Here is a 26,498-nt window from a genome sequence, read left to right on the forward strand (position 1 = left end):
CGGGGTTTTTTTGCCCAAAGAGGATTAACAAAAGATGCTTTAACTTTTAAAATAATTAAAAGCAATAAATCTACCTATCAAAAACATAGAGGGATGTGTTTCTACTGAGGCTGCGGAACACAGAGGCAAGGACACGGATTGCTAAAAAAAATCTAAATTGCACCTTATTTTTTGTAAATTGCACCAATTCTTATTTTGCTTATGTAATCTGCAGTAATTTCACACGTTGAAGGAACATCTTGTAAGACGTTATGAATACTGTATGTGCATCAGTTTCTATATGAAAACATGTTCATCAATATCTGACCCGCTTCCCGCCGCTGATATGTCAGCGAGTAAATGCATACACAGCATTTTAAATATCCGCTCGTTGTGGGTGACGTGATCCGCGTACTTCATGTCCGCCCACGCTTCTAACCGTCCAACCCGGGCGCCTCCGGAGAGAAAAAACGAGCGCACCCCTTGATAAAGTGACAGGAGTAGGAATGTGTGACGGGAAGAAAAAGTGATGTTTCTCCAACTAGATGAACAACAGGCTCTTTAGTGTCTGAACGTGTACACAATTAGTAATAACAACTTTTATTTTGTTTGATTTCATCTAGAGTTAACTTACAGATAATTGAAGATACAAAAAAAAGTCTGAATTTGATTGTGTTAATTAAAGGTTCTGGTCTGTCCGTGTCCTATGCATGATGAGAAACGCTATGAATGAAGCTGTGTGTGTGCGCCACTCTTCAAACTAATGCAACATTTGCACATGACTGCAGTAAAAGATCTGTGCGGGTACAACAGTCTCTAGACTCCTTATCTGTACAGCACTCAGTGAAATAGATACAAGTTAAAGCAGTTAAAGCTTTTTATTTGTGTTAACTAATATGTGTTAAGGCACGCAGGGTAGATGCTAAAATACTAGGATTAGTAGGCGTAATAAGAATGTCACACATGCTTATGTACAATAAAGTTTTGTACATTCTCTAGTGCAAAGCAAAGGATTCACAGAGGGCAGTGTGCTTGATGTACAGTCAGATGACAGCATGAGGAAATAAGGTTATTAATGTCTTTGTGTTGAAGTAGCGGAGTATTTTCACTGTGCGGTACTTCCTCTTAAAGTCAAGGATCTGAATACTTCTTCCGCCGCCGCCTATCGTGTAACGGGATTTGTGGCATTCCTTAAAAGAAGAAAAAAAAAACAACTCTGTTTAGCCCCGCCCACTTACGACGGTTAAACCAATCAAATCGCGCTGAGTGGGCGGGATTAAAGGGTCGACTTTAGCGGCTAGCTCCGCCGACGTCTTTAGGTCTTAACGTCCAAAGCTCGGGCGTCCAGGCGTCAATAACGAGCCCTACGTTCGTCATCCGCTAGGAATGGGAGCCGTAATGTCTGTCGGGAATTAAAGTATGACACAGAGAAGACGAAGTAAAACCGAAAGTGACAGATATATCAGATACATCGGTAGTCATGTGTTAAGTTTAGAGTTATAGGAAACATTGGAGCAGCTTTTACCTCACTTAGCCTCGAACTGCACTTCCGTGTTGTGTTTCGTCGGATATAAAATGTACGTGAGACTGTAGCTGTATATCCGTTATAGTGAGCTGTATCTTCGCTGATAGGTCGATAGTAGTTCGGTATATTTGTGCTGTATTGTCAAAAAAACACAGAAAAAAACCGTCCGGAGCCTGGGTCTGTCCCGGGAATGAAGAGGAAAGCTAAAGCTATGGGTGCAACTCACAGCTCGAGCCACAGTGCGTCTTCAGCTGCAGGACCGTCCGCCTCACAAGGAGACGTAAGTGTTCACGTTCTCCCTCAACACCAAGTCACCTGCTGACAGAGCTTCACGTGGCTGCAGACAGCGTGTTTAAACTTCAAGTTGTTTGAAATCTGAAATGTGCAAGTTTCCTTTTTAAACTGGTGACACTTTGAATTCAGACCGTGCAGACGTACACATAAGGTGCACTGTTGTATACATGAACTGAAGAGGCATAAAGGACTTATTGATAACTGTCCGGCTATTTGTGGAGAGGAGGCGCAGATAGGATCTCAGCCTGAAGGATCCACTGTCATTTAAGAAGTCATTTCAGAAATGTAGGAAAGACGACAACAAAAATACACACAAATAAACTACAAAATAGTAATAATAGAAATTGGTCCTATGTGTATGCAGTGGGAGGGGGGGGGGTCAGAGCTTGTAAAGTAGACTGACTCTCCAGACTTTAACCTTATCTGTGTCCTCTCTGTTACTCCCAGCTGTTCCCGGTTCCTCTGGAGATCCTGGAGGAGATCTTCCTGAATCTACCTCCCGATCAGGTGGTTCGTGTTTGTCGGCTGGTGTGCCGTCAGTGGGGAGAAGTGGCCGACAGCGAGTCTCTGTGGAGGGAGAGGTGTCGAAGAGAGGGATACCGCCTCCACAAAGCTTCCAGAATTCCCAAAGACTGGAGGTTGTTTTACTTCTTGTGCAAGAAGAGACGGAATCTTCTCAAGAATCCAAGAGGAGATCGTAAGAAGACGCGGAACTCATTTTACTCTACTTCCCTTTTCCTGCTTAATAACAAATTAGCTCTACAGAAAGAATTGATCTCACAACCCTCCTCTTTGCTTCTACAGATAAAATGAAGAACTGGCAGATACTGGAGAACGGTGGCGATAACTGGAAAGTGGAGGGAGTCATGGCGCCACATCCGAACGAGACCGTCCAGCAGAACTTCGTGACCTCTTACGGGTCAGTAATCACCAGCAGTGGTCCAGAAAGCAAATGGCAGTTATGCGCTGTGCTTCATGTTGATTGTGTAGCAGCTGAGATCCTCCTCGTTGTCTGCAGGATGTGCAGGAAGTCGCAGCTGATTGATTTGGCGGCGGAAGGTTACAACCCGTCGTTTATGGATCACTTCCAGCCAGACATCAAAGTATCTGATTGGTGAGAAGAACACACATGAAGAGCTCCTGATGATGGCAAATTGAATCGGTCACGAACCCAATTAAGTCTTCCTCTTTGTTAGATTACATTCAAACGTCGACATGCTCTGTAGGCTCATGTAAAGGCTCATTACATATAATACTGCCCCTACATGAGGAGAGGGAGGCTCTTTGAACAGCTTATGGTGTTTGGGTCGACAACAGAACCTTTATTTAACTCTAAATGAAGGAAATAGTTTTCCATGTGTGGGAAAATATATACATCTTTCCTATTTGTACTGTGTATTGAGACAGTATGTGATTTTAAACAGAACAAAAAGAGTCGGGGTTTTTTTGCCCAAAGAGGATTAACAAAAGATGCTTTAACTTTTAAAATAATTAAAAGCAATAAATCTACCTATCAAAAACATAGAGGGATGTGTTTCTACTGAGGCTGCAGACCCCTGATCTATATGTGTGCGCATGCTTTCCTTGTATTAGGTATGCACCACGATGGGATTGCGGCAGTCAATATGAGATCCGCGTAGAATTGCTGAATCAAAGAAAGAAGCCTATCCAGACATTCGCTCCCGAGACGGTGTTTTTCGAGCAGTGGAACGATCACCCATGGACTCTGGTGAGTACAAAAGCGTGAGGCGTTCATTGACGAGATGAAGTCGAGGTGCTGGAGAACAACTCCAGACTCACCGAGATGTTTATTTTTATTCTTCCAGATGACCCATGTATTCCAGAACTACGGACCAGGAGTGAGGTTCATCCGTTTCACCCACGGAGGCAAGGACACCCAGTTCTGGGCGGGGTGGTATGGAATCCGTGTCACCGACAGCTGCGTCGAGATAAGTCCAGCAATGGACACATAGATGATAGTCATTCACTGGCTGCCTGCTTCTGCATATATATATATATATATATATATATATATAAAAAAAAAAAAAATCTCAATTGCACTTTATTTCTGGGAAATTGCACCAATTCTTATGTTGCTTATGTAATCTGCAGTCATTTCACACGTTGAAGGAACATCTTGTAAGAAGTTATGAATACTGTACGTGCATCGGTTTATGAAATGTCACTTTCATAACACTCCCCAATGCCGCACCGCGACAAGACGCACACGTGTAGATTTATAGTAGCATTGCAGGCTTTTATGAGTTATTAAACGACATATTTTGTCCAAACTCAAGTCGAATGTGTTAAAAAAAAATACTATTCTAGATCATGCAAATCTGCGTTTATAATATAACCACTCAAAGAACATTGAAATGGCATCAGTGAGGTTCGTTGTTTCAGTACCGACACGTCGTTATGGTCCATGAAAACATGTTTCAGGTTCACTGAACACTAATAATCCCCCTCCGTCTTTCAACATTCCTAACTTCTCAGAACAGAATCCAATCATTTGGCGTTCGGTGTTTTTGTACAACTGGCCGTAGAAGTCGCATAGAGCAACGGAGCGGTGCTCCTGGACTGAACCAATCGGGTCTCTTGAGGTCTCAGGACGGTGACACCGTGACGCTTCATGAAGCCACCTGCGGCTGCTGCTGTGATGTCATTATTTCACCGTCCACCATAAGGCCAGAACTGGGATTATGTGTGTGAATATTAACACTGCAGCACTATAACAAACCAGCCTTAAATGGATATTCTATTCATCTTTGCACTGACCTGTACAAGTATAAGTTACGATGCTGACAAGTTGTATTGGAAAACTATATTAAATGTGGAAAATTGTATACAATGTCACAACCTCTTAATCATGTAACCAAGACGACACGTAGTATTTGAAGTTAGGTTTATTCATAATACTGGTTTATTGTGGCGCTTTATCACAAGCAAGATACAATACAACTTTGATGTCAAATTGAATAAAAACCAAAGAGTAACTCAATATTGTTCCTGGTTATTTTTGTCTTCAGTGTCGCCTCATTTCCTCCAAACCTTTATTTGTAACGCACACATTGTATTCAGTCAATAAGTTAGGAGTTATTCTCACTGTATTTACAAAAAAAACAAAAAAAATCAAATTCAAGCCCGTCACAATACAGGCACGGTTATAGTAAAAGACAAATGCAAACGGTGCTAGTTCAGTCACTCAAAACTCCTCGCAGGGTTTCAAACTATGTCGAGCATTTCTGAAAGAACAATGCGTCACCGGCTTCAGCAGCGAGTGTGTTCACGTTACAAAACAGTTCGTTAGCCTGGAATCCTCCGACGCTCATCTACTGCCGCTTCTGAGACGCCTTAACTCACTTCTGTCACAACAAGGTCAATGTCTGGGAAACTGTTGTGCTCCAACTCCTTGCATATAGTTTGATGAATTGACAATTATAACTCTTTTTTATCAGCTTCTGCTTTTGACAAGTGTCAATTTATAAAGTTATATTTTTGGCAAACTAGAACTACGGTGGATTATAGCCTAGAAATGTCATATGTCAAATATTTCTTACATCCGCCCGTAGGCTATGTTGGCTGACATTGAACATGAAATTATGTATATATATATATATATATATATAAAAAGAAAGAGTAAAGTACGGCAGCTTTTATTAACACTTTCAGAAATTAATTTGTCTGTTTTTTCGATGACAGTGCCGTGTCAGCCGCATGCAGTCTTGTGCGACAGGGTTGAACATATAGCGTACATAATAAGGGAATTACTTCAGAAAGTAAGGAATAGATGGAGCACATACTGATACATAACTGGAGCAGCTCACTAACCCAACATCCTCAGCTTCACAGGAGTTCTAGTAAAATACCATTTCATAGCGTTTTCTGAAAATGAACTCTAAACACAATGCGGTCAAACTGAAACAGGATTTAATTACAGACAGCTTGTCGATGCATCTTAAAAGTACTCAGTGTTCCCATCGTGTAAAACCATTTCAACGGCATCAAATCATCACAAGTCACTCCGTCTCAAAACCACGTTCAACACATCGAATATGTATTTAGGTTAGGCCAAGTCAGTCGGAAGGCGAACATTTCACAATATCTTAACTGGTGTTGGAATGTGCTCGTGCAACACACCTCTTCAGAGCGGTTAACCTAGATTTGGGAAGTGGTGTGGGAGAAGGCTGCGACGGAACTCAGAGCAGAACGCATTTACGCCTTTTCTTAGGTTCAGGAGGCTCCAGGGCAGCCAGTATTGCCTCATCAAACACATTCTTTAATCCTTTCTGTGGAAATAAAATATTAATATTCAAAACAGGGGCTGTGCTCCAAATACATATTAGCATCTTCAGGGAACTAATTGCAAAAAAGACGGCTGGGGGGTAGAAATGGGGAGCAGGGCAATCAAAAGTTTCCTTTATTCAAATAACATTATACAAGACTCCTTCATGATCAAGTTGTCTGAGGAAAGACAAAAAAAAAAAAAGCTCATGGGGGAAATTTGTGATGCTGCAGTAGAAAAAAAAAAAAACGGTTACTACTGTCTAAGACGGATTGTGGCAGAAATGCTTTGTAGGTAAAAAAAAACTGACGCCGAATAACAAACAAATGCATTCATGTCCAGTTTCACAGACAACAGAAGGAAGAACTAAAGATTGGCACTCTTGTTATATCAGGCAGCATAATTGTGATTAGGCCAAGTTGAAAAGAAAGCACGCATGAACAGAAGGGGGGGGGGAGTTAATGGGCACAAAGTTGTTGTTGGTTTTTTTTTAAAGTTTAAAAGAGCGTTGTGGTTGTTTTAGTGACAGACATCTCTTTACAATGAGTAAGCAGCAGACAATCGAGAGGCAAAGCTAGATGCAAGGAGACATCAGAACAAACAGCATTTTCTCTTTCTCTGAGTTTCGGGGGGCTCTAAAGCGGCGAGGATAGCCTCGTCAAATACGTTCTTCAGTCCCCGCTACAGGAAGAGGAAGAGAGAGGAGAAAGACAGGCACAACACAGAGTTAGATGAAGGTTTGGTTGTTGTTGTTTTTTTTAGCCAAATGCTGTTAGCAAAAGACGAGGCAACGTACGCCCCCCCCCCCCCCCCCCCCCCCCCCCCCCCCAGACAAACTGACAGTCAGGCGGCATGCTTAACACGCTGGCTTCAAGCGGCGTTTACTGGAAGCTCTTACCTGTGTTAGGGCTGAGCACTCGACATATTTGACCGCCTTGAGGTCCCGAGCCAGCTTTTCCGCCGTCTCGGGGGTGATCGGCTTCTGTTTGTTCTTAGCTAGCTTCTCCACTGTGGAGGGGTCATCGCGCAGGTCGATCTGAGTGCCTACCAACAGGAACGGGGTCTTGGGACAGTGGTGAGTTATTTCAGGGACCCACTGGAGGGAGGAACACAAAAACACACACGGGGAAACTCATCACCAAAAAGGCAAACGCACTCATTCACAAGTGATGAAAAAGCTATTGACTAAACTGATGAATAAAACTGCGATTGTTGTAGTTTAACAGAGTTAAATGATATGAAGTATGCCGTGCGAGCAGTTTAATTTCAGATATTTGGAAAGAGAATTGTTATTAGATTCGAGAGTGTACTTTGGACTCACCTTTTCTTTAACATTCTCAAACGAGGAAGGTGAAACACTTGAGAAACAGACTAAGAAGACATCTGTCTGTGGGTAGCTTAGTGGTCGTAACCTGTCATAATCCTCCTGACCTATAAAAGACACAACACTACAAATTAGCTTATCATGCGTCAGGGAAACAATTGTACTTAAATCCATTAGGAATGTAATTAAAAAAAGGAGACTTACCTGCTGTATCAAATAAGCCGAGGGTGTACGGTTCACCCCCAATCATTACAGTTACTGCATAGTTGTCAAAAACCTGTGATGAAACAGTGAATGGCATGTTTACGTTTCGTTCCAAGGGTAGCTTTTACTTTCTTAACCTGTCGGCATGCATCCGACTCTGAAACACACCGAACTCACTTACCGTGGGTACATATTCGGAGGGGAATTTGTTCGTGGTGTATGAGATCAGTAGGCAGGTTTTTCCCACCGCTCCATCACCCACCACCACGCATTTGATAGTCTGCATCTCTGTGCTTTTTTGGATTTTGATTGGGAAGAATGCAGTTAGCTGTTGGGAGAGGTGATAACTCGTTAGGACATTTAATGTGTTTGCGTTGTTGTTGTTGTTGTTGTTGTTGTTGTTGTTGTAGTAACATTGGCCCTGAACTCGTTACGTTTATCTCGGTGTCTGCCCTTATCAACAGCTAACGACAGCTTTGATTAAGCAAGAAGGGTCTAAGGGAAAATAGCTTGGTACGCTAGCATTAGCTAACGCTGGATAAATGTCACACCCCATCACCAGAAATGTCTGGAGGCTACCGTTAGCTATTGACAACGTTAACTCACTTGCATTAACAATTTATTACCTAGTTAACTAGTATTTTTAAATTAGGCAATATATCAAATCACACAATATCACACTACCCAGCTTATTAAATGCGTAGCGACGGTGAAAATGTATTTGTTATCGGTTAGCAAGCTAAGCTAACGCAGCGCTAGCAATCACTAGACAATGCTAGCTGGTTAGCTAGCTTAGCTAACGGTAGCTTGTAAAGTAGCGCTAGTTCACTCGCTGTATCTCAGTCCCAGCTAACAAGACGAAGCATGAAAACATATATCCGAACTCCTATTTATACTCCAACACCAGTCAGATAATTGTTTTCGTTACGTACCGATGTCCCTCCGCTAGCTGACGTTAGCTGTCTATTTCGCCGGGCGTTGGCACCAGCGATCAGCGGCAACTTGCTACACTCGGGGAGAAGCTAAGTGAAGCCCAGACCTCGACTGTCAAAGGTAGAGAGAATAATACCGGATATCACCTTCAAAATAAAACATTTAGCATGCGTAGCTAAATATTAGACTACGTATTGTTATAGAAAGTCAGGAACTACACTGACTAACATATTTTGAATCAAATCTATAGTTTTTTATTTGAGGAACTTTGTCCCCGTATGCAGTTTTCATATATTGTAGGCACAACGGTGGAATGTAACTATGTTGAGGTAACTTAGTTACAGGCTACTTTACTTGAGTATTTCCAATTTATGATACGTATTGGATGCCAATACAGTACTTTTTACTCCACTACATATATTTTAATTTGTATTTATACAACCCAATATCCCAAATTTAAATCAAGGGGATTTACAAACTGTTGGCTACGACATTCACCTCCCTCTGTCCTTACTTTGGACTTTTAGTTGTGTGGTTTTATTTTGTTCATGTTTAATTTGTTTTGGATATATATTAGATATTAGTTCTTCCCATAATTCTAATGTCTGAATAACTTTAAGACATAAAAGTGAATTGCTCTTTTAGAAGGTGTACATTTTTATGCTAATTCATTATATCAGGGGCATAAACTGGTCTTAAAATGACAATTAAATCAATATAATTTTGAAATTATTTCGTTTAGCTAATGTAGGACAGGCCCAACCGTTTATTTAATACAAGCCGTCGCTTGTTTTCGCTGTGCTTTTATTTTGAAAGCTAACTTTCTCTGGTTATAGTGGCCGTCTTGACACGAGTCCATGCCAGTGGTTCCTGCAGCAGAAGTGGTGACATCACCTCCTAAATCCCTCACACCTTTGCATCCTGTCCTGAATCTGAGCTCCACCTCTTCCACACTACATCTACACACTGCAATTTAATTAAGCAATCTGAGTATCAAACATGTGTTCTTTGTATGTGTGCATTATATTGTATGTATTTAGCTGAGCAGGTAAATACAAAAACATATGAAAACATGTAGAATACAATACAATTGCCCCGAAATGAATACTGCATTCCAGTAATGATCTTTGGTTGTTTTTATTGTTTACAAGTTGACACAATCCCGTGATATGTTTTGATGGCACAGCTACTTTGCTTTAGGCAAGACAGTTCTGCACGTCACAGTAGAAGAAAGCACAGGTGCAACTAATAGAGTGACCGATGGCTGACTCCCTTTATTGCATGCTGGATCACTGTCACACTGATTGCTTTACTGGGGCACATAAATATAACAGAGTCACTGTTAATGTTATTAGTAACAACTGTGCATTTCTAATATTTTGTCGTCCCCCCTTCATTTACATGCATGAGGGTGACTGAACAACAAAAACGACCTCTAATGCAATCTAATAACGCGCTGCCAGAGACTAAATACTTCAGTAGCTCTTTGAAAAGGCATAAACTGAACATTACACGCTTCGCAAGAAAAATAAGGATTATTGCATTAGATTGTACAGGTTTGTCTAATAGAACTGTGAATATATGCGGCGGTTCTCTGAAAGCACAGAGCAGCAGACGCACTTATCCAATACCTTGCCGCTACAAACTGCAGGGGTAATGAAATCTGCTCGACAAGGTTCACAAATCACCGGCGCCTCTTTGAGAGAATAACTCACATTTTCTGGGGGATTTTAATATAATTTAGCTTTGATTTGTGACGGTCCCTCCTCCGTTTGTTGGTGGCTGCAGAAGCTATATTGGAGGGTAATCAGGGACATGGGACACACCTGGGCCCGGTAAACCCCCGTGCCTTTAAGCCAGAGCAGCAGCCAGTTGTTTGGGCAGATCTTTTTTTTACAGACGTCACAGATTCCTCCCATTTATTTGCGACACTTATAAATGAATTACCTTGCCTTCATTTTTTTTTTTTGTGTTTTTATCCTGCAACGTTTCAGATCGTTGCAGTGCTACACCACTGACTGATTCTATAAAACCCAGAGAAGCTGGTGGTTAAAGCATCAACCGCTATGATTGTCCATATAAGACCTGCAAATGTGTTAAATGAAAGCCAACAGCCTCACTTCTCCAGGGGGCGCCCAATTTTAAGATGATTGGATATTCAAAAGTTGTTCCCAAAGTTATCTCAGGCCCCGGCACCGAAATTCATTTTGGTTTTAATCATTTATACTAAGAAAAGAAAAAGAAGCCGAAAGCTACTTTTTGACTTTGTTTCTCAGTTTAATTCCCTCCTTGATAGAATGTGGAGGAACAGTCGTGTAGCCTCAGTATAAACGACATCGTATATCACCTATGACTTTCAACCGTAGATGTTTGAGTCTTGATGTTGACATTGTTGAGGTTGTTGTTGCCGCCGCCGTGCTTTTCTTGCGGGCGTCATCCTCCACACGGCGATGTGCGTCGACACCAAACAACACAACATCAGAATAAAGAGGATCCAACGCAGAGTCGCCCACCAACTAGTTCAAACAAACAAACAAAACGAGGGTTTAAAATAATTCATATCATCTCATATATTCATTCATTTGATGATATCAACTGCTCTGTTTTTATCAATATTCCACTGAATGGCTATTTGATAGCTCAGTATATTGTCCCTGTAGATTCTTCTCACCTTATTTGATCTTGTTCCGAAATAGTGGTGGTGGTTGTTGTTGTCGTTGTCTTTATCACTGTGGGAAAAAAATACATTTACTGACTGATCAATCCTGTCTACGACAAACTATGTTCAACCAACATATGAGCCCAATACTCCTTGACTGAATATATATGTTGGCCAGAACAAGAAATTAAACTGTTTGCACATTTCAATAATGTTATAAAATGTTTTTGTGTTTTTTGGAACTGAAGTAGGTCCCAGATCGTCTGTCCCATTGAGGGACAGCAAGACTGCTGCAATAAGAATTTCAGTTTTTTATTGGAAAATATGATCTAAATACTGTTTCAAATGTTTTTACTCCCTGCAAAGAGATATCATGGGCGCAATATTTAATATTTGTGTTTCCTTGAAGTGAAAAAAATGCGGTTTCGTTTTTTGTTGGTTAGTTGCAACAGACATTTTTTTGTCGAAATTGTGGAAGTCCAAATTGTCTTTGACTTCACAACACATGAAAAGAACACGAGGCAAATATTTGAGGACAGACATTAGCAACAACAACAAAAGAAAACACAATTTCAAGGAAAATAACTTTTAGATTTTTAGTCAAGTTTCGTCGCCTACAAGTTAAAAGAGTTAGTTTATAATGTTTTTGTCTTTCTGGGTCAGTAACACATTCTGAAGATGTTACCTGTGTTGGAGACGCTGAGCTTGACACCCCTGAAGTTGTTTCTTCCAGACCTGGCGATGACACACCAGTACATGTCGTCATCACTCGCTCTGAGAGAAGTCACAGTGACGGTGAAGACTCCTGCCTCCTTATCGTCTGCGATGGAGCTTCTGTCTTTTTGTCGCCTCTTGGGCGTTTTCACCACTATTTCACACAGCTCATATATCGGCCCTTTGCACCAGTACTTTGTGTACTCTCTGAACTGACGGTCGTACTGACAAGGGACCGTCACAGATCCTCCGTAGACTCCCGTCACCACCTCTGGAGCCGACAGCTGGACTGAGTCCACGGCGTCCTTTGTTAGCCACAAGAGACAGAGAACTGGAGCTGTGAAATGCAAAAAAAAAAAAAAACACACACACACACACACACACACACACAGGGTCACATCAGTCTTTTCAAGTTTCTCTAGCGTTACACAGCGACAGTATTTCAAATTTTAAAAAAAGCTACTCTTACCGTTGAAGAGGCCAAGAGACACCCCTGAGGTCCTCATGGTGAAAATGTAAAAGAACAATGGGAAGCAGAACAGAAGCAAAGTGTGCAACAGGCTTCCTCTTATGTCTCCTGTGTCACAAGGTTGTGCAACGATGTGGCTCATGTGATTTCTGCGATGTTTATTTGAGTAGGCTTGTGTTTGTATGGTTATTGTTGTGCCCATAAATCACTCTCTTGTGCATCTTGTCCATCTGTGTGGGACACTTTAACTTAAAGGCCAGTTTGTTTACTCAAACAGCAGGTGGCACTAAAGACCATTAGAGGAGGTGTTTATGTTTAGTACACTATCATCCTCTTTATTTTTCTTTTTGTGTATTTTAGGAAGAAAGAAGATGAATGAAGAACACATGAAGAAAATCAAAGGAATGTTCCCGTTACAGCAGTCTTCCTATTGCTACACAGAAATCGCTCCTGAGCTTCACGCTCAGTCCATCTGTCTCTCTTTGCCATTTTTAGGCCACTTCTACATATTTAATGGCTTAATAATGACGTAACTGATGCCATGTATTATCATAAAAGATTGTGCTTTCAGATTTCTTTCCACAGGCTTTGATATTTCACGTGCACATCACATCCACGGCGTTTGACTCTGTTGTTTTCTGAGGTTATGCTACAGTTCATGTTATATTCTGAATAACCAACACAGACTTTAAATGGTTTCAGTCCAACTTGATATATTTATACACGTAGATGTAGTAGTTGTAAGGGAATATTTGTATAACAAATATTACTAGATGTATTATCACTGTGTACTCAACACAGTTCACATTAAGGTAGCCTGACACGTCTTTTCCAAACTAGATTACACTGAACTTCATGCTGCATATTTCAAAAACGTTTTATTACAGTCTGTGAAATTTATTTAGTCTATATATTACATCACATACATAAATACATTTTTTACAAAGGTATAGCAACGAAGATGAAAAGATTCTCTGAGTTTTGGAAAAGCTGGAATGACGTTAATGTGTTCTTAAAGGTCAAGCCGCATTGGAAAACAGAACTATGACGCATGCGCTGCTGCGGAGTAACTACGAAGGTTACGACACCCACAGGCACAAATCTCTTTTTGACAACTTCCCTTATTAAACCTACTTCAAAAAAAAACCCCTGCATGCATAGGATAGTTTTATCTGAAACAAATAGCCTCTACTGCTTATTCTTAAACTCATTTTAAGTTTGTGAATTGTTTAATGAGGTCACAGTGACAGCATTCTTTTTCTTTTCAGCTGAGCAGATGTATAATTCAAGTGCATTCATGATATGTGACAGATTAGCTTTTGATTTGCACCTCGGGGGGGGGGGGGGGGGGGGATATCTTAAGCGCTAAACTTTCCGAAGATGATGAAATGACCTCGGTTTAAAAAAACGTAGATTGGATTGGTTTTTTTTACTTTAAGTGAGAAAATCAGTCGGTAAACGAACCACTTTCAGTCCCCGCAACATTTGTTCCACGCCTTTTTATTTCTATTTTTGACACGCCATGTTTGTTTTTGGGAAAAGCAAACGGCATTACTTTCTGGCCCCAAGCTTCGGCTCAGCCAAGGTGTTTTCCCGCTGACACCGGCATATCTTTTTTAAATATTGCATAACCCGTTAAAGATAAAGACGGCTGCGTTGTAATGGAATTGAAATGATTAGATAAGTTCTCCATTTTCTCTGCGAACGCTTTTGATTATAACGCAAATCCCTCTTCATGACATATCACGATCCTCTCTTCAGCGTGATTAGAGTTGTCAAACATATTTATCATCACGTTTCTGCAGTCTAAGTAGTTCTACAAAGGCAATTTAGCCCTGTTGTTTTAAAGCGAGTTGACTTCTAATGCTTTATGTCACCGCTGAACAGAGACGGTAAATGTACTGCGTGACATGAAAGGCATATTTCATAAGATATCATATATTCAAGCACTGTAGTCAAATTAGTAAACATCTGTCTTTCCTCTTGCTTAGCTGTGCACGCATAGATAATCCCCTAAAAACATTGACATGTTTTTCTCTCTCTCTGATATGACTTAAGAATATGTCAAGTCAGGCATAATTGGTGAAATGTAATTATCTACATCCCAACCAAACATTCGTGACAAATTCTTCAATGTTCTTTTGGTGTTTGTGCGACTTTTAAAACGAGCCCGAAACCTTTATTTTTCTGCATTGTATTTGCTTTTTTGTTGTTGTTGTTGTTGGATTATGCTTGGTTTGGATAAATGAGTCCTTCACACAAGGAGAAAGTGGGCCTGTGGAGAGTGTGTGATAAGTAATCACATATTACTCCTTAAGTGAGCGCATTTGACAATCTCCTCCGAAACAATCTTTTGTAAATAAACGCCTTTTTTTTTTTTTCTTTTTTTTTTGGCAGATGTCCCAATTTGATTGAGTTTGAGCAAACTGGCAGTGTATAAAAGTGAGTACACCTGTCAGATGACCTCCTTGTACAAGGTAGTCATGGGCAAAGTACTGTATGTGACGGGTAAGTCAGTGCTGCTGCTATGTTCACATGGTCTCCTTGTAATTGCTAGTTCCAGGATTTGGATAAACACTACATTGCAGCCATTTGTAGAGCACTATTCTAAAATGTCTTTTTTTTTTTTTTACTCAAAGATAACATGTGACTTGTAATCTTACAGCTCTGGCCCTGCTGCTGCACGCGCAGCTTGGTAAGCCATCTATGAATAATGGGATACAGTGTGCATGTGTCATAAATCGCGTTACCGTAGATGTTTGGTCGTTAATAACAAACTTCTTTTGAACCAAAGGCTCATCCTTCATACTGTCATGCTACTTCACCAACTGGGCACAGTACAGACCACCACCAACCATATTCATGCCCAATGACATCGACCCGTGCCTGTGTACCCATCTTCTGTACGCCTTCGCCACCATGAAGAACAACCAACTGGCCACCTATGAGTGGAACGACGTGGAGCTTTACAGTCAGTTCAACGCCCTGAAGAACCAGTGAGTGACTCTGGTAAAGCACAGTTAGGAAAGAAAGGTGTGTTTAGTTGTCGTTGCATTGTAAAATGTCTGATTCCTTGGGCAGGAACGGCAACCTGAAGACTCTCCTGTCTGTCGGCGGATGGAACTTTGGCTCTACAGGGTGAGATGATCTACAGACATTGGCTCTGTAAATGGTGGAAATCTTCTGATTTAATACATTTATTTCTGTCCCCGCATTTAGATTTTCACAAATGGTCATGAGCGCTACCAACCGTCAGACTTTCATCACCTCAGTCATTTCATTCCTGAGGAAGTATGAGTTTGACGGGCTTGACATCGACTGGGAGTATCCAGCCAACAGAGGAGGCGCCCCTCAGGACAAGCAGTACTACTCTGTTTTCCTGGAGGTCGGTTAATTGCTCAGTTTCAGGTCAATTTGAATAATTCCATACCTGCTCAAGCTTGTCTCAAATGTTTCTGGGCCAGGATTTAAAAAAACAAAACATATATACATAAAAGCAAAAAAACGGACAACCTGACCATTTTACAAATCCCGGATTCTGAATTGTGGAGTTCAGTTAATACTAAATATTTTATATCTGTTGACATTCAACAGGAGATGAGAGCCGCCTTTGAGAGTGAGGCCAAGCAGAGCAACAAGGCCCGTCTTCTGATGTCTGCTGCTGTGGCGGCTGGAAAGAGCAACATTGATTCTGCTTATCAGATTCCCAAGCTTGGCCAGTAAGCACTCAAAGCAATATTTGTGGCGTGTGTCCAATCCCGATCCACAGCAACATTAATGAGTCCCGGTGGGACGGAACAACTCTAATTCTCAACCTTTTTTAAAAAAAATTTAAATCATCAATGTAACCATGTTAATATCGCCTCTGTCCGCACCCAGGGCCCTGGACATGATCAACGTCATGACATATGACTTCCACGGCTCCTGGGACCCCATGACTGGCGAGTGCAGTCCCCTGTTTAAAGGCCCAGAGGACCAGGGTGGTTTCATCTATTTCAACGTGGTGAGTGCTTGAACATCCTCACAACTAAATTCACCAAAACTGGGCTTGTTTAAAATCAAAAATACACCCGCAGTCTGCGAGCTTTATCTGGAAATATACATTTTTCCAAATCCAGAGCAACCACACATATATATTTCCCTTTTTCTTTGTCCCAGGACTACGCCATGAACTACTGGAAGAGCCAGGGAGCCCCGGCTGAGAAGCTGATTGTTGGTTTCCCTACATATGGCGCCTCGTTCACTCTTAGGAACGCTGCTAACCATGGTGTTGGAGCCTCCATTGCCGGTGCTGGAACTCCTGGAAAATACACACAAGAGGCTGGAGAGCTTGCTTACTTTGAGGTGCGCTTTCTTATTATTGCAATAAGCTTGAATGTTGATGGCGGTTCAGTGCTAGTTAATATTCTTCTGTATGCTTGATGACAGAGCAGGTTGGTTTTTCACACTCTAGGCTGTCGTTAATGCGCTGCTTTGTGAAATTACAGATCTGCGGCTTTTTGAAAGATGGAGCTACGCAGGTTTGGAACCAGGCCCAGGATGTGCCATATGCCTATAAGGGAAACCAGTGGGTGGGCTATGACAACATGAAGAGCTTCCAGATCAAGGTAACAGAGCTGCACAGAATACTTGTTTTACTGTTTGACAGGCCAATCTGTTTGCTGCAGCTAATTAGCTCCGAGCTTAAAATGTTCCCCCAATCTGCATAAACTGTTGTGATTGAATATTATAAAATGTGAAAGTTTTCCCTCTGTGACAGGAGCAAAATGTGTTAAAATGCGACCATTTTGATCCTCTGTTCATGTCGGGTCCTGCTGCGGTTATCACAAGTTCTGCTCTGTTGTTGACGCCCTCTGGCTGTCTGTAGGCTGACTGGGTGAAGAAGAGTAACTTCGGAGGCGCCATGGTGTGGACCCTTGACATGGACGACTACATGGGCACTTTCTGTAACCAGGGAAAATACCCACTGATTAATGTTCTCAAAAAGGCCCTTAATCTGGAACAAGCATGTGAGAACATTAATACCTTTTATCGTCGGTGATCAATGTATAACGGTGAGAAATGTGTGTTGTATTAAATAACTGATTTGTCGTGTTCTTCAGCCTGCGGCCCTCCTGCCACTCCCCTTCCTCCAATTGCAGGAGTGAGCGGGACGACCGGAGGCAGCTCCGGCGGAGGCAGCTCCGGCGGAGGCTCCAGCGGCGGTAGCTCCTCTGGTGGGAACTCGGGCACCAGCGGCATGAACAGCGGGTTCTGCGCTGGAAAGACCAGTGGCATGTACCCCGACCCAACAAACAAGAACCAATTCTACAACTGCAGCCAGGGCAAGACCTACTTTGAGAACTGCGCCGCCGGTCTGGTCTTTGACACCTCCTGTTCTTGTTGCAACTGGGCCTAAAGCTGAAGTTATAGATTGACTTAACTGTTCAAAGGCTGGATGACTCTTTTTTTTTTTTTCTTTTTTTTTTTTTACATTTGTTCTTCATTCTCAGAGGCCAATTTCTTTAAGTACAAAGTCCTTCCCTCTGCATTGGATGTTTAACAGTGTAACACCTGAGGCTGTCCTCTTGACTAGTTCATTCTGAAAGCAAAGAAAATAAACAGTTCAATCATTGCCTGTGTGTTGTACTGTATGTATCCACGATGTGTCAGAACTGTCTCTGCGTCGATCAAACCCACACTGTGTTTCACCATATCAGCATAATTGTTTAATACACATATTATGTAGTAATCCATGTGCCAAAAGATATGCAAAAACACACAAAACAATATGAAAACAAAAGATTACAATTAAAACGACAAACAGAAAACAATTGAAACTGAAATAAAGTATGCTACAGGTAATCATAATCCTTGTATTGACGATTTCAAACCCTGATGAAATATAAAACACAACAATCCACAATTTGATGAACCGTAGATTGACAGCAAAAACAAATCAAAGAGATTGAACTATAACCCTCTAACAGGAGCACACCATGTACTTGGCAAACATGTGTCATTTCCAGCACAATAACAATAACTTTTTTTTTTGGTAAAACATCTTTGAAGATAAATTGTTGTACTACTTCATCTCCTACAGTAGCCACTAAAGGACAGAACACAGCTGCTTCCCTCCACTCAGCTGCTCTCGGCCGCAGCTCTCTGCTCTGTTTGGGCAGATCCATTCTGCTCTGCCGCCGCTTCATCCACCATGGCTGACTTTTTTGTCGTTCCTGTTGGCATGCAGAGGGAGCGTGAGTCGGGGGGGGGGGGGATGATGAGTGTGAAATGAATGAAAAACAAACCAGAGACAGCAGTGTGTGAGGGCGCTGGCTGATACCGCACCTGTGAGGTAATTTCTGTGCATTCGATGGAACAGCAGGAGACCAATGAAGAGGATAAAACCGAAGCAGGCGATTATCATTCCGCACAGCAGGAAGCTGTAGCTGCCTTCAGTCTGGATAATCTGGGGATGAGACAGAGACAAGAAGCTGCTCAACACAAAACCCCCAAAATCTCTGCTCGCCTTGTTTTTGCAATTATAAAGCTATTTCTCAACTTCTGCACACACTATTTATCTACAATAATGGAGATACTCATCAGACTTACAGAGCCAACCAGAACCTGCATCACCATCTCTCCCATCCCTGCACTTGTCACCAGCACTGACGTTGCACATCCTGCAAAAAACCCCCCCAAAAAAAAACAGGAATGCACGGTTTATTTCCTCTCCTTGCTTTGACTCCATTTCTTTTTTTGTGTTGTAATTATTGCGCTGTAAACACATCACTGTACCCTGATAATCAAGGATGTCTTCAGTATAGGCGAGCATACAGGGGAATATGCTACTGAGGAAAAGCCCACATAAACAGGTCCCGGCAAAAAGAAAGGTGCTGCTGGTGTAGAAAATAAGCAGCATCAAGACAGTAACAATGGCACCTGCCTAAAAAGGAAGAGCGAGAATCATCAGTCAGGTGTTTGACCTTTAAGTTTCTTTGTGCATCTACACCGGCAACCCTGAATGTTTTCTAGGCCTCACCAGGTTGAACATGAGCAGTCTCACAGGCTGGAAACGGTACGAAAGCGGAATGGACAAAAGACGGCCGGCAGTGATCGCTGCCCAAAAGATACTGGCCAGGTACCCAGCTGTCTTGTGCGGCAACGACATAGGCGGTGACACGCCGTACGTGTAGACAAAGCCGGCATACGCACCCTGCAAAGAAAAAGGGCAGATTCGGTCATCTGCTCTGCTCTCTGAGTTTTATGTGGATTTCGTACGCCTTCGTAACACTTTATGTTGAACTCAGTAAGTGGAATGCACGTCGCGTTACTTATCGGCACCCCCTCACTCACCACAATGCCATCGGTCATGAAGAGCACCATCCCACCGAGGATATGAATCATAAAGAAGGATACTGGCAGCCCGCGCAGGTTATCATTCTGACAGCAGCTAAAGATATCCCCGTGACCTGTAACGGAGCGCCAGGGTCACAAGGAACAGATTGTAGCACACAAAATGGCATTTATTGTGATTCTGAGCTGCCTGAAAATCTGCTAAAAAAAATGTGTGACTCATCCTAAAATACGAGTCCTGTATATAAAGCACTTCTTCCACGTCTTTACCTCCAGCTGCATGTTCCTTCTGCTCCACTTCCGAGCCCTCGGCCCCCTGCTGGTTCTCCATCGCTAGTTCATCTTTGTCCAGAAGACGAGGCGTGCCGGGGCAACATGGGAGGAGTTGCTCCCGATACATCAGGAACAGGACTGCAAGGGGCACGGGCAGCTGAGGGCGCACAATGAATATTTGTTTGCTTTAATAATTTTCAACCATTAAATAAAAACATCTACTACTGTAAATCTGTCCAACGTCTCACATTGATCAGCGCCATGATCCAGAAAGCGTAGTGCACATTTGACTCCTCTTCCCCTCCCTCGTGGGGCAGGGAGCTCTGAGTTATGTTGTGCTCTGCAATCGGACTGTTTCTCAGCATGTTCCTGAAATGATGCATGATCTCAGTCTCATTCCCTGTGTGATTCCCACAGCCCGTCTCGGAGAGGAAAGGATCTGCAATCAGCGGGCTCACCAGGGCTCCGAACCCAATGAAGAAATGAAGAGCCTGCGGAAATGTCGAAGACAAAAGACAGAAATGTGACTTACTGTGTTTTTTTACGATACAATTGAATCTTTAAATCTCTTAATTATTCACCAAATGCAAACGCTATCATGTCAGATTCCTACAGGTGAGGTACAGGTACTACTACTTTTTTCACCTGTAAGAAAACAGCCGAATCCCTCTGGTAGATGGTCACCAGTTGGATGTTTGCGATGGTGTCAATGATGCCCATGGCAAACCCAGACACGGCCATGGCGATGGCGAGCAGGAGAACATTATTGCACAGAGGGATGATGGCAAATATTACAGAGATGGTGAGAGCAGAGACAAATAAGGCAGCTAGAGCGCTGAACAACCTTTAAAGAAGAAAAGAGACATCGAGGTTATAATGGCAGTGAATTGTTTCCAGATTATTCGTGCTGCAAAGCAGAGTCTGGCGGAGGGACACTTACGTCCTCTTGAAAACACCACCAAGAGAGCTGCCAATCAACAAGCAGAACTGCTGGGCGAAGAAGACCCAGGTAATCTGGCTAAGTGTGGAGTTCGTTTGACATTGCAAGTCCAAAATTGTGGGTCCGAGGAAAGCGATGCAGAGTCCAAAGCTGAAGAAAACACTCCAATAGGTCAGAGTGTGATGGGCATTCCTTTTGAATAGAGTCACGATCCGCTCATCCACAAACATCTTGACCACAGCGGAGATAGACGTAGCTCAGTGAAACAGACAAAAGTATTACACTCTGAACATGTGATGATGTGTGGACGAGTTGGATCCCTTTTAAAGCTTTTAGCGCCTTCCTCTTTGGATTGCTTAACTGAAAAGGATGTCCTTTTTAGTTAATGGGTGAAGTGGAGATTCTTCCAACAATAATACGACTATTTGAATTATGTCAATGATTAGTGATGAAAAAGAGTCTGTGTTGAAATGCTAGCAGAAAATGGGCATTTGAATGTCAGGGCACTTCCAACCATATCACTGGAACATGTATCATCCAGGAAGCAGTGACACACGGGTCGTCTTTTCTTTTCTACCTTCACTATCTCGCGGTATTGCGAAAGGAGCTTGGACGCTAAATATTACATAACGTGTTCATCTGTGACTGAGATGTCATTTAATTATTTATCGTGATGAAATCTAAACCATCCACACTCACACACACACACACACACACACACACACACACACACACAGCTCTTTCTTCTCAAGCAATCTTGTCGATGTTTTAATTATTTTCATAGACCTTTGTTCAATATGCCACTGAATATACCCAATATCCAGTATATTTAATGTACCCACAACGTTTCTAATTATTTATGCTCTCTTTACAGCCACTGTGGCGACGTGGCTCAATGCAATACTTTGATCCAGGCTGACTAACAACTATGGGATGGATTACCATGACATGTGGTACAGATATTCATGGTACCCAGAGGATGAATGAATCTGAATTTAGTAATTCCCAGACTTTTTATCTAACGCCGCAATCAAATACTTTAGTTCGCCCAAACACCCAAAATACAAAGGCATTCCCATCAGCCTCAGCGATAGTTCGTTCAGTGCTAATTAGCCAACGTTAGCATGCTAACGTACATGTAGCATACATGCTAAACATCAGCGTGTTAGCATTGTCATAGTGATGTTGGCACACTGTCTTTATGTACGGCATTTGGTGATGTATTGACGTTTGAACTGAAGTGAATACAGGTGTGAGGTATTAATAATAATAGTTATCAAATTTAATCGTGCATCTTCTTCTTGTTCTCGAATTTCTTTTCTTGCTAGCATGTATGTGTGTGTGTGTGTGTGTGTGTGTGTGTGTGTGTGTGTGTGGGTCCGTCTAAAGTTCAGGAAGGCCACTCAGTATGGACAATATGTGCAATATGACACTACAATGTTTAGCTTGACCCCATTTGAGGACGGACGTCAACCTGCGAAGGACCTGGCAGATACTGTGCATCTCAAGGCCATCGCACGATTTAGATATTTGGAATTCTTGCGCTTAATTGTTCCGTGTTTGACAAAAGAACGTGTGTTTTATATGCGTTGTATTACTTGGTCCTCGGTGGGATGAATAAAAGAAAGGGCTTAATACCTAATCCCTTTAATGATTGCATGGGAGAAGCAGAGCTCCACTGGTTACGGCCAAACATGGGCTTCCGGCAAAGTTGAAACGAGGGAAACTAAAGAAATCACGATACAGTCTAATTATTAAAACTGCAAATGTAGGCATCTTTAAACATTTTGTGACAGCATTAACAGCTCCCTGAGTTATATGTAATATACATTTGCATGATGATGACACACATCTGTATGTGTTTGATTTACTTGATCAATTCTTTGCTCTCAGTAATCCATTATGTTGAATAAATGTTGCTTTCTTGCTACTTTGTAAGTTAATTTGTCTCTACCGATTCTCTGTCTTATTTAAGTTACTTGTGACACAGTTTCCTGTGAGTGTATCTGTCTACACAGTGGAGCACATGCCAGGGTCCCACAGCCTACCAAGCTCAGCTGTGTAACTGATTTGCCAACATGCCCTGAACGGTGGAGATGCTGGTCAGGTACTAAAACCTGAGGAATATGTGTGTTTATACAAAAGGCATTCATTAACATCCGCTTCCTCTTCTGGAGATACAGCAACACAAGATGACTTCTCCAGGTAATTGTCAACTAACGAAGGGGGTGTTAAAAATCTACTGAAGTAGGACATCTGTTGTTGAATTAACATATCATTTACACAGGTTAGATTAAGAACAGGAACTGTATGGTGTTGGCGAAAAATTAAAGAACACAAAATTCTCGAAAATCGGTGTAGTTGAGGAAGTGAGTGGGTGAATAAATATAAGCTGCTCTACATTTTATAAAAGTAAATGTATATCCACTTGATTTATTTATTGTATTTTTGTTGAACACTTTTACACACCCCTCCAGACAAACACTATGCTTGGAATGATAAATTTGCGCTGCGCCGCAAAAAATAAATATTGTTAATCTTGAAAGTTGAACTGCGGGACGCAAGATGTTTCCCATTTCACTGAAAAGTGTGTCTGCACCAGAGGCTTCAGCTGTGCACATTTCATCACTAGTACTCAGAGAAGTGTTTCCCCCCCCCTTCAGCAGATGAATGGTAAAACAGCCTCCTAGTGTCAAACTCTGCACACACATCAGTACGCACAGTGTGTGCGTATCAAACACCGACGTGAAATAACAAAGTAACGCAACGCATTTTTTTTTTTAGGAGAGCATTTCCTACACACAGTCTCGACACTAGATGGTGTAAAAGTGTTGCATTCATCCACAATTTAAGGCGAAATAAATCAGGTTTGCCTCTATGGAACGAGATTGTTGCTCTCTCTATCTCTTAAACACACCGAGCACAGTACACATGGTCTGCTGATGGCAGCCACACGAGAAGATAAGACATCACTGACGGGCTTTAAAGCGGACATGAACGACATTGCCTTGCACCTCTCTGTCTCATCTCCACAGGCTGACATTTAGCCAACTCTCGATGGGAGGCCTGAGACAGTTCCAGGACAATGTGAAAGGAATCATAATCTGATGTTTCTCTCTGCTCTTTCCCCAGCATACACTTCTTTTTTTTGTATCAAATCTTTATTTTACCAGGTAACCTCTCATTTTGATTAAAAGAGAGTTCAAGAGAGCCCTGGCCAAAGTGTTTCCAGCGAGATGTACACAGACATTACAGTCATTTATCAGACGCTTTTATCCAAAGCGACTTACAATTCAGTATCTATCTACACACCGTAGACGCAGCTACGGGAGACATTTTTTTTGGGGTTAAGTGTCTTGCTCAAGGACACATTGACACGAGACTAGTAGAGCAGGAGCCGGGGATCGAACTGCCGACCCTCTGATTGAAAGGCGGCCCTGCTCTCCACTTAGCCATGGTCAACCCCTGATGTACTAGTTAATACGCAGTCACATGCCCGGGAACACAGACAGGAGGAAAACAGAAATAGCTGTGGAAGCAATTACAAACTCTTATTGAATTAGCCTCCAAACCCTTCGCAAAGTATTTAAATGTTCTAACTGGGATCAACATGTGTAGCTGCAGGTCTGTCTGCAACCGGTTCCAGACAGCATGGAGGCCTGTTTCACTGCCAGCCTTACGGTAAGATGGTGCCATTTGATCAAAAACAACAATAACTACTTTTAGGGGAGGTATACCCAGAAAGGTAGGAGGGGAGCAGACCAAGGATGGACTGAATATGTGCCAGTGAGTAAGTCTGTGCAAAGCCAAGGAAAGCCACAACACTGTGTTTCTTAAGGGGTCCAGTGAGCCTGCAGAGAAAAAGCACATGCTGCCATACAATATAAAAGAATAATAAATGCCATGGATTACATGCTAATACCTCCAAAGCCCGCTATATTTCTTCATACGCCTGTGGATGTGTATATTTAATAACAGGTGAGAGAGCAAAATAAACATTTGAAGGTCTTTGAGAAGGAGGAAGTCACAGTGTGTTTGTTCATTGTTACTAGTCAGACAGGCATATGTGATTTAGTCAGTGTATGCAATGACACAAGTGAGGGGATTAGCTATAGTTGACATGATAGGGGCTCCTCTTAGGGCAGTAAGACATGTACCTGTCACATATCTGTATTCCTCCAGTCAGTCCCCTGGATGGAAAATGCCCTGCAGTGCACCCCCCCCCCCCCCCCCCCCCCCCCCCCCCCCCCCCTGCACATCTCCCCAGGCCCAAAATAGAGCCACGGATATGTGGTATGCAAACGGACACGGCTGCTGGGGCAAAACACTTCTCTTCCTCGAGGCTCGGGGGCTGTCGAACTAGCTGCTAGCTGGAGCAGTTAGAGCACAAAGCACTGGTGAGGGTCGGTCCACGGGCAGCTTAATTAAAAAGTCATCAAATTATTTCCGAGGACGACAAAGAAAATGAAGTGAAGTCGTTTCTATGAAACTGATAAGGGAGCAGCTAGAGGCTGACTCTTTGCTTTTTAAAAGTAGAACGATGCTAAAACAGTGACGATGAAGGGATCTTATTCATCAGTTTTTCTCGGTGTGATCATTCATCTTATTGACTTTTTTTTAATTTTTTTTTTACGAAAAGTGATTGTGACTTTGAATGATAACCACCCAAACTCAGACTGCTGACGCGTCACATTAGTTTCAGCTACACTTTGAAATGCATTTATTTTGTTGCACAGAACGAGGATTGGGCATTTAGTCTCCCGTCATTAACAGTGAAAGCGCATTAGAAGGGGATCCAATTTCTCTAATAATGTTGATAAAAAAGGCATCATATTTTCTAACAAATCACATTTGCTGTTGCACATTAGTACATCAACACGACGACAGGGTTTGGACAAGCAGCAGAAAGAGGAGATCTTTTGATAAAACTCCAGAGTTATCATGAATTAGGTCTCTCTTTCAGAACGTCATTTGAGTTTTGTACTGTATTGGACTGAGTGCAGAGCCTTGTACTCCAACGGTGGCTGTAATATTATGTGAACGGTAGTTTAAGTTCAGAGGAGCGTTGACTCTTATCCAAAGGCTTCGATCAGAAATTCCCACCCAGAATTCCCGAAAAAGAGCGGCAGCCGATCGCATCTGGAGCCCTCCAGAAAAATAATGGCTTCTGTCAGCAAATCCCTACTCTACACTCTGTGTGAAAGGAGCAGACTATTGATCACTGTTATACTGGCTCATTATACTCCATGCTGCTGGTCTTATAGTGAAATGTTTATCAGAGGCAAATTGCTTTTTCTGTTTCTGTAGCTACACTTTGTGACCGCCTGACATCATCTTAAACCTCTACAAAGACAAAAAGAAATTTGTGTAATTGATATAATTCTACAGTACATCACTTCTAAAGGCTCTGCAGGTGTTATGCAGCAAAGCTGACATTAAATCCTCTGAGTGGGATTTAAGGGTCACCCTGGGGTCATCAAGTGCCACTCAAGTCCAGCTCACACGGTTTACAGCAGGGCTGCAACTGACGATGATTTTTTATTATCAATTAACTTGGAGAATAT

At 42.2% G+C, this 26,498-nt stretch overlaps 5 protein-coding genes across 6 annotated transcripts; 2 read left to right on the forward strand and 3 right to left on the reverse strand.

The window, feature by feature from the left end:
- Positions 1–1,293: 1,293 nt before the first annotated feature.
- On the forward strand, positions 1,294–4,799 carry LOC137868422 (F-box only protein 6-like). The gene is made up of 6 exons (XM_068705195.1): positions 1,294–1,784; positions 2,246–2,495; positions 2,603–2,717; positions 2,817–2,912; positions 3,392–3,527; positions 3,625–4,799. The coding sequence occupies exons 1-6, from the start codon at positions 1,695–1,697 to the stop codon at positions 3,769–3,771; spliced, it is 834 nt and encodes a 277-aa protein (XP_068561296.1). The 5' UTR covers positions 1,294–1,694; the 3' UTR covers positions 3,772–4,799.
- On the reverse strand, positions 4,687–8,650 carry LOC137868423 (cell division control protein 42 homolog). 2 transcript variants are annotated; one of them, XM_068705196.1, is made up of 6 exons: positions 8,544–8,650; positions 7,793–7,939; positions 7,612–7,684; positions 7,405–7,514; positions 6,982–7,179; positions 4,687–6,087 (listed from the first exon to the last, which is right to left on the reverse strand). In XM_068705196.1, exons 2-6 carry the CDS (start codon positions 7,895–7,897, stop codon positions 5,998–6,000), a joined length of 576 nt encoding a protein of 191 aa, XP_068561297.1. In that variant the 5' UTR covers positions 7,898–7,939; positions 8,544–8,650; the 3' UTR covers positions 4,687–5,997. The 2 variants fall into 2 exon arrangements, with proteins under 2 accessions (XP_068561297.1, XP_068561298.1); XM_068705197.1 differs by lacking the exon at positions 4,687–6,087 and adding an exon at positions 6,143–6,764.
- A 1,015-nt stretch (positions 8,651–9,665) lies between these two features.
- LOC137868410 (CMRF35-like molecule 3) lies at positions 9,666–12,451 on the reverse strand. The gene is made up of 4 exons (XM_068705182.1): positions 12,387–12,451; positions 11,889–12,254; positions 11,216–11,273; positions 9,666–11,060 (listed from the first exon to the last, which is right to left on the reverse strand). Exons 1-4 carry the CDS (start codon positions 12,421–12,423, stop codon positions 10,901–10,903), a joined length of 621 nt encoding a protein of 206 aa, XP_068561283.1. The 5' UTR covers positions 12,424–12,451; the 3' UTR covers positions 9,666–10,900.
- A 2,315-nt stretch (positions 12,452–14,766) lies between these two features.
- LOC137868411 (acidic mammalian chitinase-like) lies at positions 14,767–18,000 on the forward strand. Its single transcript, XM_068705183.1, has 11 exons — positions 14,767–14,894; positions 15,052–15,081; positions 15,181–15,382; positions 15,468–15,524; positions 15,606–15,771; positions 15,981–16,105; positions 16,266–16,389; positions 16,545–16,730; positions 16,874–16,993; positions 17,254–17,395; positions 17,489–18,000. Exons 1-11 carry the CDS (start codon positions 14,846–14,848, stop codon positions 17,782–17,784), a joined length of 1,497 nt encoding a protein of 498 aa, XP_068561284.1. The 5' UTR covers positions 14,767–14,845; the 3' UTR covers positions 17,785–18,000.
- Positions 18,001–18,256: 256 nt separating this feature from the next.
- mfsd4ab (major facilitator superfamily domain containing 4Ab) lies at positions 18,257–21,164 on the reverse strand. The gene is made up of 10 exons (XM_068705184.1): positions 20,935–21,164; positions 20,640–20,838; positions 20,243–20,485; positions 19,992–20,151; positions 19,722–19,837; positions 19,408–19,581; positions 19,164–19,311; positions 18,978–19,048; positions 18,714–18,834; positions 18,257–18,601 (listed from the first exon to the last, which is right to left on the reverse strand). The coding sequence occupies exons 1-10, from the start codon at positions 21,162–21,164 to the stop codon at positions 18,507–18,509; spliced, it is 1,557 nt and encodes a 518-aa protein (XP_068561285.1). The 3' UTR covers positions 18,257–18,506.
- Positions 21,165–26,498: the final 5,334 nt, after the last annotated feature.

The sequence above is a fragment of the Cebidichthys violaceus genome, unplaced genomic scaffold (assembly GCF_023349555.1).
Source record: "Cebidichthys violaceus isolate CVI_PGR_0920_01 unplaced genomic scaffold, fCebVio1.0.p SCAF_110, whole genome shotgun sequence".
Lineage (NCBI taxonomy): Eukaryota > Metazoa > Chordata > Actinopteri > Perciformes > Stichaeidae > Cebidichthys > Cebidichthys violaceus.

Coding starts and splice junctions, on each gene's coding strand:
- LOC137868422 (XM_068705195.1), top strand. CDS start 1,695: ATGAAGAGGAAAGCTAAAGCTATGGGTGCAACTCACAGCTCGAGCCAC. Junction 1,785..2,245: donor CGTCCGCCTCACAAGGAGAC/GTAAGTGTTCAC, acceptor TGTTACTCCCAG/CTGTTCCCGGTTCCTCTGGA. Junction 2,718..2,816: donor AACTTCGTGACCTCTTACGG/GTCAGTAATCAC, acceptor CGTTGTCTGCAG/GATGTGCAGGAAGTCGCAGC.
- LOC137868423 (XM_068705196.1), bottom strand. CDS start 7,897: ATGCAGACTATCAAATGCGTGGTGGTGGGTGATGGAGCGGTGGGAAAA. Junction 7,515..7,611: donor CGGCTTATTTGATACAGCAG/GTAAGTCTCCTT, acceptor TGTCTTTTATAG/GTCAGGAGGATTATGACAGG. Junction 7,180..7,404: donor TTGAGAATGTTAAAGAAAAG/GTGAGTCCAAAG, acceptor TCCTCCCTCCAG/TGGGTCCCTGAAATAACTCA.
- LOC137868410 (XM_068705182.1), bottom strand. CDS start 12,423: ATGAGGACCTCAGGGGTGTCTCTTGGCCTCTTCAACG. Junction 12,255..12,386: donor GTCTCTTGGCCTCTTCAACG/GTAAGAGTAGCT, acceptor TGCATTTCACAG/CTCCAGTTCTCTGTCTCTTG. Junction 11,061..11,215: donor TCGGAACAAGATCAAATAAG/GTGAGAAGAATC, acceptor TGTTTGAACTAG/TTGGTGGGCGACTCTGCGTT.
- LOC137868411 (XM_068705183.1), top strand. CDS start 14,846: ATGACCTCCTTGTACAAGGTAGTCATGGGCAAAGTACTGTATGTGACG. Junction 15,082..15,180: donor GCTGCTGCACGCGCAGCTTG/GTAAGCCATCTA, acceptor TTTGAACCAAAG/GCTCATCCTTCATACTGTCA. Junction 15,525..15,605: donor TGGAACTTTGGCTCTACAGG/GTGAGATGATCT, acceptor CCCCGCATTTAG/ATTTTCACAAATGGTCATGA.
- mfsd4ab (XM_068705184.1), bottom strand. CDS start 21,164: ATGTTTGTGGATGAGCGGATCGTGACTCTATTCAAAAGGAATGCCCAT. Junction 20,486..20,639: donor ATTCGGCTGTTTTCTTACAG/GTGAAAAAAGTA, acceptor ACATTTCCGCAG/GCTCTTCATTTCTTCATTGG. Junction 19,582..19,721: donor TCATGACCGATGGCATTGTG/GTGAGTGAGGGG, acceptor TTTTCTTTGCAG/GGTGCGTATGCCGGCTTTGT.